Here is a 10,000-nt window from a genome sequence, read left to right as displayed (position 1 = left end):
TCTGGTTAATAGCGAGTGTTCACGCCTTTCATAAAACCACAAGCCCTTATTTCTCCAGAGGGAATAGTTAACTTTATTACACTCTGGGTCTTAATGATAGTGTTGCACAAAATGGGGACACTGTGATGAGACATATCTTTTAATGCCTTGCCAATATTGTTCTTTTCCCCAAACCAACGGAGAGTGATGAGACTGGGGGATTCGAGATCTAACCACTGGCGGAGGGACTAAATGGAGGCAAATTATAAAGAAGTTATGAACTTGAGGAAACGGTCCCTCTGGGACGTGTTGACGACGTCACTCAGAACGCTGTTATTGGGGTTACATCCTGTAGGACTTGATTGACTTCACTACTTTACTTTCTTCCCCTGCCGGCTTACAACACAAACACAGTGAAGAACAACTCCAGCAAGGCCCGCACGACACTCTTGCTGGTCACTTTTCCCACCGCTGTGACAGAAGACGCACAATCTCTCACCATCGCCAATGTTATCAGACATCAAACTTTTGTTGGTGTGGACCGCATGGCTTCAGGCCCTGGCGTGCTCACAGTGTGCGTCACATGCAGGAGGCCTTTACAGAACCCTCTGAACCGTGCTTCAAGAAGACGCTGTCTTCAGTGTGCATTGCATGCCTGCGTGCATGCTTGCAATCTTGCGTGCATGTACGACGTAAAACAGCTCCCATCCCCCCAGGTGCAGCTGAAATCAGATGCTTGTGGCCCCCGCAATATTCACCCCCACTGGGCCATGGGAGTAATCAGGGGCACAGGTGTGTGGGTCTGTGTGTGTGTGCATGTTTGGAGCGGATGGGCGTGGGGGTGCGGAGGATGGGGGGGGGGTGCTTACCATATGGGTTCATGTGGTCTCCGGGCATCTGTGGGGGGGTGAGCCCCTGTTGGAAGGGGTCTGTGCTGTAGCCGTTCTGATCCATGGACACCAGCTGCTGCTGCGGTGGTGCCAGGGGTGTGAAGGAGCTCATCATACCCTCCATCCTATTGGACATCACTTCTGTGGGACAACCAATCCAACGGTAAGACAAATACGTCCTTGTTCCCAAAAATAATGTGAGGTATTTTTTTATATATTTTTGCTTTTTTATTGGAAATGCATTAAGCCGGGCCAAATTTAAAAACGTATATCATAGATATCTTTTAGATCTTCCATTCCTTTCTAATAAATGCTGACTTCAATGTCTGCCATTTGGGCCGTCGTCTAAACCCAAAATAAACCATGCCAGTTGATAACTCCTTAATTCTACGAGGGGGCTTTGGCAGGCTGGCTGCTGCACTTCAGTAGTACTTGGAGGGCTTGTGCCTCCATTGCTATGTCAAGAGAAGACTATTTGTTACCATAGTGGCGAGTGACTTTCCCACAATCCCCCCTCAGAAAACATTGCTCTTGGCCCAGCGCGTGGTGAGTGGAACACACAGTCCTTGTGGCTTTGTCAGTGGAGCCCAGCCTCTCCGTACTTTACTCTACAGTTGGCGATGCCTCCTAAGCCCTGGCTGCCATTCATTCTGTTTGGCCACTTTGAGTTTTCCAGCGACAGCGCAGAGACGATGATGTAAAGAGCTCTTGTTTGCACAACAAACTACAAACCAACAAACAAACCAACTGATATGGACTTGATAGCACCAAAAGCAGGATATACCGCAACAATATTTGAGGAATATAAAGGTAAAGCCATCGTTCTAGGTTTTACAAGATAGGGTCCCTCCCTCCAACACATCAGTGGTTTAACTCCGACTTTTCTAACAAATTAAAAAATGGACATAATTCCTTATTGAAACACAGTTAAAAAAATTAACTGGGATGTTAATTAAATATCTGGGTGTTTGATAGCTAGATTTTGATGAAATGATACAGAAAAACATACAAAAAACCCACTTAAATAAGAGTATGTATTGAAAATGAGCGTCCTAATAATCATACATTCTTTAAGAACTGTGTTGAGCATACCTTGACCGAGTCTCTGAGAGTTTTGTTGTTCTTGTTGTTGCTGCTGTCTTCTGGCCAACTTCTTCATCTGCAAGGATGGAGAGAAGAAACTTTTAGAAGGAACTCCCCAAAACCAACACGTGATCTCTCTTTAATTTAAAAAGGATGCTCCGCGCGGCTCACCCCCGAATGAACCGTATAAACTATAAACTCTATCGGAGTGCGCCTTCAGCATACAATATCAAAGGTTTACCCAGATAATGATCAGACTAAGGAGGGCGTAGATGTTAAATGTAACCGTGAGGTAGATTTGCAATCTCCCCTCCCCCCCTCTCCTCCCCTCGCACTTTAAAACTTGACTTTTGCAAGAGGAATGCAGTGATAAGTTTAACACAAAAACCCGGGGCAGATTTATTAGACTGGAGAGCTGGATTCCTTTCACGCTGATTTGGGGATGTATCTCAGCTGGTCACTTGTTGACTATAAAACGAAACAAGTGAACCCCTCTTGGATAGAAGAGGTTCTGAAGTCCTCACCTTGGCCCGCTGGTTCTGGAACCAGACCTGCACCACCCGGACGCTCAGCCCTGTCTCCGCTGCCAGCGTCTCCCTCACCTGGAAGCACGCAGGACACAAAACATGTTCCTCTGTCAGTCAAGGAAAAGACAAACAACTGGAAAACACATTGAAATATTTAGCCTTTTTTTGGTGGGGGGGGGGGTACAATTGGAAAGGGTCCCATTTGGCTCGATGCCGGTTTGATTTGCTTTGATTCTGAAGTCTGATGTTGAATTAATGCAGTGGTCTCCTTGCAGACCTCTTGTTAGTCACTGCTATGTTCAAAGCCTTGGGAGCGAGGCTGCAGCAGCGGCACTGTGTTCTCAGGTCCTGCAGAAGGCGGGGCTCCTTGCTACAGTTTGTCATAGTGCAGGCGGTCTGCGTTACGCCACTGCAGCCTCGCTTAACGCAGAGCAGAGTCCTGCTCGCCACTTCAAAGCGCTGCCCATTCCTTTTCTTTTTTCTCCCTTTCTCTGATATAATTGAGAACTTTATTCGGGAGACTCCTGTGTAAATGATCTCAGATATACGGTCGATTCTCCTTCCTGGCCAATGCAGACCAGCGACCGTTCCTAAGACAGGGTTTAGAGGGACTTCTGACCCACCTTTCTGCAGGGCTTGGAGGAGACCTCAAAGGAGGCTTTGAAAGCCCGCCTCTGCTGGGTGGTTAAGATGGTGCGGGGTCTTTTGGGTCTGCGGGGGTCTTTGCTATCGTCGCCCTTCCCTTGACCCCCTACGCCTTTCTCCGGCTTGATGTCCAGCTCCTCATCATCGCTTTTCTCTGCAGGAAGAAGATAGAATGAAGTTGTTATTTCTCGACATCTGAAAAAGGAAAAACAGGGGGCTCAAGCGATTACTCCGTCCGGGGTCCGTGGCAGCCTGCTGATGATGAATCTGTTCTGCGCTCTGACCGCCTGGTTCGAGACACTCAGACACCACGAGTGTATAATCAAAGGAGACACACATGCTTCTAATAATTTGTTATCGATTTATTATGAAAAGGAAAAAAAGGCTGCACGCACCATTGGACTCAAGAGTCTGCAGCTCTTGTAGCTGAACTGAGTAGAAAAAGGTGCATTTGTCATCGATGCAGACGTTGTGTCACATATTATTTATTGCACACAGCTTTAGCTGATTTACACCAAATCAATCTTTGATAAGAGTCCTACATCCACACACAACATGAAAAGACGTGTGCATGTTCTTTTGGGAAATACATCCTGTATGAGCTTATAAGAAAATGTGAAATTTACTCTATTTCTCCGCTCAAAATTGTGAAAATTTCCCTGTATGGATTATTAAATTCTTACTGTCAGTAGCAGGATATTACTGTTTTGGGTAATAAACTCCACTTTTTCATTTTCATGTCTCTATCATATGATATGCTATTAATACAGAAGAATAACTTGGTTTTATGCCTTGTGTGAATGATGTTATTGGAGGCACAAAGCTATGATTGTATTTTTGTTGGCTTTATTATTTAAAGCATAGTGAATTCTCAACCCTAACATTTGACTCAATTCCATCTCATTGCCTTCTTTCCTCTTTCCATCTTTTGCTGTGATACTTGAATTCATATTCCAAAATAACTTTCCTTTTGTCAAATTCCTGGTCAAATATAACCATGCATAATTCCCTCTCAAATGTATTTAATAGAAGACCCCGTAATAAAATATGTTTCGTGATTTCACCATGGCAGGAAGGAGCAAATTGCCCCTAAAACATTTGTAAATAAATTAATGGTTTAATAAAGGTTTCTGGATTGAAAACATGATTTTGCAGCCATGTCTGTGAATCTAAGGGACGCAGCATGTTCTGCTTGTGCCCTAATACTGAGACAGATTTCTGCTTGAGGATCAGCATCCACTGTCCTCTTGTTCCTCTGCTGTCCCTCGTGTCCTCAGAAACCTACGTCTGCCGAGGTTAACTCCTGCTAATGTCGACGTTTTCTCCATTTTAAATTCTGGAGCCACGCATCAAAGAGATGCCTCTGTGATACACTGGGACATGAGCAAATGAGGGAGCAAAGCAAATATTCCCATAAGTTGACAAAAGTTGACACAGGCACAGATGTAGTTGACAAATTCCCTGCTTTTGTGTGCGTTTAAATGCGAGCCAGATGGCGGGGAACCGTGAGGTTTGGCGAGATGCCTCTTTGTGTGTCTGTGTGTGTGTAACAGTGTGGGTATGTGTGTGTATCAGTGAGTGTACGTGTGTGTGTGTATGGAGGCTTCAGGCGAGGAACACTAGAGCTGATAAGGCTAGGCTTTCTGTCGAAAGACCCCCGAAATCCCTCTGTCACTCACCATGATACACTGATTTAATTCATTCCAGCAAGCACAGCCCCTGCCCACGCATGAATAGTCATTAATACAGTGTGTCCTGGCTCCGTCCTGTTTCTACTTCCTACTGTATATCATGCGCTCCCCACCCAAACCAGAAGATGACAAAGGCAGACACCAAAACACTTTCTTTAGGCACAGCTCATAAGGTCTAAAGGTCCCATTTTGTCTCCAACATGCTAATACTCAATGCTTTCTTGTTGTAAAGCGTGAGAAAATAGTTTTACAAAACATTTATTTTACATTTGTGCAGCAAATGTAAATGTAACTCTCTGATACTCTCTGTGTAGTTTTTCATGAACTATTGCTAACGGCAGCAACTAATTCACAGTACGGTAAATTAGTTTACCTTAAAATAAACATTTCTACTTCTCTGCACTCACATACGAAATGGACCCAGTGGGGCTCAGTACATGTTGCTATTTCATGGACTGCACCATCCCCAGCAGTGATTATGGGATTAGATTCCTGACAACCGTGTGACAGGGCAGGACTTCCACAGTGTTGTATGGATGCTAACACCCGGGCCTGTAGAGCAAAGCAGCACTGGGGTGCCACACCACCTTAGCACCCCAGTGTTGCACTCGCCACGCCCGTGTGAGAGGAGCAGGAGGAGGAGGAGGAGGAGGCCGAGGAGGAGGACGAGGAGGAGGAGAAGGAGGAGGAGAAGGAGGAGGAAGAGGAGGATGAAGATGAGAAGGAGGAGGATAAAGAGGAGGAAGAGGAGGAGAAGGAGAATGACAAGGACGAGGAGGAGGAGGAGGAGGAGGAGGAGGAGGAGGAGGAGGAGGAGGAGGAGGAGAGGAGGAGGAGGAGGGGGGCGTGCAAGGTTTTCCTACCTGAGTCTGAGTCATCGGGGCTGACGGAGCTCAGCAGGTCCTTCTCCCGCTCGTAGTCGACCTTGCAGAGCAGCTGGCCCTCCTTCAGCACAAACTCGTCGCCCTTCCTCAGCTGCCGGTCACACACGCAGCAACAGAAGCAGTTGAGGTGGTAGACGCACTCCAGCGCGCGCATCACAAACTCTGTGGGCGCGATCTTCTCCATGCACCCGCTGCACTTGGTCGCAAACAACCTGCAGAACGGGAGAAAGAAAGGAGTGTTTTAGTGCCTGGTGACGGAAATAGCACACACACGCATGCACACACAAACGTACATCTCTGCTCCATCGTGGGCTATTGAAGGTCGGGGATGAGTGATTGCTTGCTTTGGGTCCTTGCTTTTCTGGGCTTTTGATTAAAAGGTGAATGGAGGTGACTCACTGGCCCGCCACCAACATTACAGATTAGCAGAAGTGAAAAAGCCAACCCTTGGTCTTTGTGTCCGGGTGCAGAGAACTCATTAGAGGCTTGGCCCCCCAATCACATTGCCCCTACAATGTGCACAACCCCTTTGTGTGTGTAACATTGTACCGGGGGCCATCAGATATCATGTCGAACACCGCTGATGAGGATAGATTGCCTACGTCAGGCCTCTGCTCCTATCTCATCTCCGTAGTCTAATGCGTTCCTCTCTCTCCTACCTGCCGCGCACACGGCCGCCCTCGCCCTTGCCTCCGCCACGGCCCTTTCCTGGCGACACCTCCGTCTCCTTTTATATCCTTTCAGGAAGATGTTTGCATTGTTTTATTGGTGGCTGAGAGGCATTTAATTTGTTCTCTGTCGTACGGGAGGAGCCACGTTAACCGGAGCAAGAAGGCCGGGAGTGGGGCTGATCTTGTCCAGCCGCGGAGCTGCAGGATTTATTAGCGGCCTCTTTGTTTGCCCCGGTCTGGAGGACAGCTGGCAACCGGCTATCTATTTGTGGCGAACATCTATGTCTTTGTGCGGAGGCAGGGGAAGGCCGGGGGAGCAGCAGTCGACATCATCTGCTGGTGGGAGACAGGGACGGGCGATAGTGATGAATATAGTGTGTAAATATGAGTGCAGAGAAAGAAGAGGCACCCGCTTTGTTATGGTAATACCGTCGTAGGTGGCGATTGAGTACTGATAGAGGGAGCGTGTGTGTGTGTGTGTGAGTGTGTGCATGTGTGTGTGTGGGGGTGTCACCACACGTGTGTGGGGGAGTGTGCACGTGCAGGAACAAGTGTCTGTGAGCGTGGCGCATGGAGCTAAGCGCGGCAGCTGTATGCGTTTTGGAAACAAGATAGTGTGCGTTTGTCGCTGTCTGCTAGGTCTTTGGGGATAATTGATTCGGGGCTGGCCGTCGCTGTCCTGGATGTATTGGCTCAGTTCACACAGGCATTGTTCTGCCTCTCTTATCCAGACTACATCTTTTTCACTTTTTATTCATATCACCTTTATTTTTTGATTAGCATTATAGATGTTTTTTTTTATTTGTTATAGAGAATTTCTTCTAAATTTATTACAAATAAACAGCAGCTGTTTTATTAATTTTTAATTTTTCAATCGTCTGGCAAAGAAAGCAACAGAGGCATCGAAATGGCCGCTTACTGGACTCATGAAGTCCTTTAATCTTCCGTTTATTACAATAAGTTAAGAAGATTACTGTCCAACTTTAGAAAAACCTCAAGGATAATCCCTTGGAAAAGAAATGTTGGCACGTTTTTTCAAAGAAACCGAGATCTTGTTTAAACGACTTGCCAACCTGATTCATCTCAGGAACAATTCACATGCAATTCAATTCAACATTATTCAATGCAAAAGTATTGTGATATGTCACGTGAACTAGTGAACTCAAATCTTTCAATCCTGCTTCTTAAGTTGGATGTGGGATAGCAATGTTGCAATTGTCTCAGACTTTCCAAAAGATGACCAATGTTGCATGATGGGATTGGAAGAAAAGGCGTGATGAATCTGTCAAGGCTGTTTCCCAGCTCTAACTCTCATGTTTAGCTAATGATTGGTGGCTTAGCCTCCGAAAGAGACAGAAAAGCTGAGGAAATGACTTGTTAGCATGCTTTTTGATACGTCCAGGATCCTGCATTCACCTACGACCGCTCTCTCTCAAACCTTCTCATCCAGATGAAAACATTCCCATTCAGCCCTGCCTTCCTTTCTTCCTTTTCGCTCGCCGGGTCTAATCTTGTAAGCCATTATTTTTCTATTTCCCCTCTCTGTCACTTTGCATTATTTTTGCTGCTGTAATTCCTATTCGTCCCTTCTGGAATCTTCCTGTCCTGCTTTGTCCTGCGCTCTAATCCGGACTTTCTGCCTGTTCTCAGTCCCCGGTCCCCATTCTCCGTGGGGTGCAGATGGAAAAGCCATGCGTGACGCCCACTTCTATGGCAACCACACCTCCACAGGAAGGCAACGGCGACTTTGCGGATGGGCAGAGAGGGCCTTTGAGGCGCTGGCAGCAGAAGTAAACCCTTCTCTAAGGAACAAGGAGAATTAGCAGGGAGCAGCGGACTAGGGATTTAACCCTACCCCTCTCCTTTGAAAGGCGCAGTCAGTCTTACTCCCGCGGCTAGCCACAATCAAACAGGAGGAGGAGTGGGGAGGTGGCAGTGGGGAGAGCAGAACACAACTCCCTGAATGACACAAGCAGTGGATTGTGGAGGAACCTAATCCCACTTTAATACCTTTCCAAGTTCAGCTGCTAAAGAATGCTCTTTAAAACAACACCACTGTGTGAGCAGTGGAGGCTGACCGGGGGAAGGCTGCGTTTCAACCCCCACAACATTACCTGATTAGTGGGTTGGGGCCCATGGCCAGTGGGCCGCATGCCTGGGGCCGGGGACAGCGGAGGAGGAGAAAGCGTAAGTGGCGATCATACACTTATAGATATATGTAATGCCAGGTTAATAAACACATTAACAACGGACTCTGGGGGGATGACACCAACACAAACACACAGCGTGGGGCCGGCTCCCTTTAAAGCTCTGCTGGGACCTTACAAAAAGGGGATGAACAAACTCTATCCAATAAAGAGGGACCATAGGTTTGATGATATTCAGGGCGACCCTGTACCGGTGTCTGCGACTTTTGTATGTGTTCTGCTCATACATATCCCAGTGACCTGGCTGCCACACACACACACACACACACACGCACGCACGCACACACACACGCGCGCGCGCGCGCACGCACGCACACACACACAGCACGCACAGCACGCACGCACGCACGCACGCACGCACGCACACACACACACACACACACACACACACACACACACACACACACACACACACACACACACACACACACACACACACACACACACACATAAATCCTGGTGGAATCCCCACTCTTGACTCTAGGCCACTTGAGTAACATGACTCTCTTTGAGGCGAGTCAGAGTCAGCAGCGGTCAGCAGGGCCTATACGCTTGTCTCTGAGAGGGAAGGGGAGGGAGAGGGAGAGGGGGAGGGGGAGGGAGTGGTAGAGGGGGAGGGGGAGGGAGTGGGAGAGAGAGAGAGGAAAGAGGGAGAGGGAGGGAATGGGTGAGGCAGAGGCAGAGGGAGATAGGGAGACAGAGAGGGAGATGGAGAAGGAGAGAGGGAGAGGGAGAGGGAGAGAGGGAGAGGGAGAGAGTGAGAGAGAAGGAGAAGCAGAGTGAGAGAGAGAGAGAAGGAGAGGGATAGGGACAGGCAGAGGGAAGGAGGGAGAGGTTGCGGAAGTGGGAGAGGAAGCGGGAGAGGGAGAGAGAAAGCACACATAGAAGGCCAGAGAGGACCACCAGCATGAAAACTCTCGCTTTCCTCCTCATCCCACACACCTGAACGCACAGGTCGAGTGAAGGTACCCCCCTGCTGATGCTATGGATCAATGGACTGCATCTCAAGCTGGGAGGTGCAAATATTTACCAATGCCTCCCTGGGACACCAGACTCACAAACACAACAAAGGAACGACCCTTCTCAGCACATACCTCCCTCCCAGAGGGATCATTAGGTCCTTGTTTTTTAAATCCGACGTTCCCATCGTCCTGACGTCTGTTATTCTACACAGCGTCAAATGCTGTGTGACACATTCTGTCACAGGCCCGAGTCTCACAGGAGGACCGTCAATTTTTTTAGATGATAGTGTTTTTTATTTGCTCCATAAAACACCGGAACAAAATACAAATGCAGCACCTTGGGATGCGCCTCCTGTGTATCGGTGGAATGAATTAGCCCACATCCTCGTATCCGCTGGTTCTCGTTTGTGTTTAAGAGGCTCTTCAGAGAAGTAGAGTACCCTCCCTTTGAAAAGATTACA

At 47.8% G+C, this 10,000-nt stretch overlaps 1 protein-coding gene across 2 annotated transcripts in view; it reads right to left on the bottom strand.

The window, feature by feature from the left end:
* The window catches only part of lmx1bb (LIM homeobox transcription factor 1, beta b), a 41,543-nt gene that overhangs the window by 1,513 nt on the left and 30,030 nt on the right, over positions 1-10,000 (bottom strand). Inside the window, exons 3-7 of one of the 2 annotated variants that reach the window (XM_030359554.1) lie at positions 5,679-5,911; positions 3,103-3,278; positions 2,477-2,554; positions 1,962-2,028; positions 849-1,007 (exon numbers count right to left, since the gene is read on the bottom strand). In XM_030359554.1, the coding sequence (XP_030215414.1) occupies positions 849-1,007; positions 1,962-2,028; positions 2,477-2,554; positions 3,103-3,278; positions 5,679-5,911 (713 nt within the window). Of the gene's footprint in view, positions 1-848; positions 1,011-1,961; positions 2,029-2,476; positions 2,555-3,102; positions 3,279-5,678; positions 5,912-10,000 lie in introns of both variants that reach the window. The other variant, XM_030359553.1, reaches the window with a different exon arrangement.

The sequence above is a fragment of the Gadus morhua genome, chromosome 6 (genome assembly GCF_902167405.1).
Source record: "Gadus morhua chromosome 6, gadMor3.0, whole genome shotgun sequence".
NCBI lineage: Eukaryota > Metazoa > Chordata > Actinopteri > Gadiformes > Gadidae > Gadus > Gadus morhua.
Note: the sequence above shows the minus strand (reverse complement) of the source record. Positions and strands in the feature narration are given on the sequence as shown.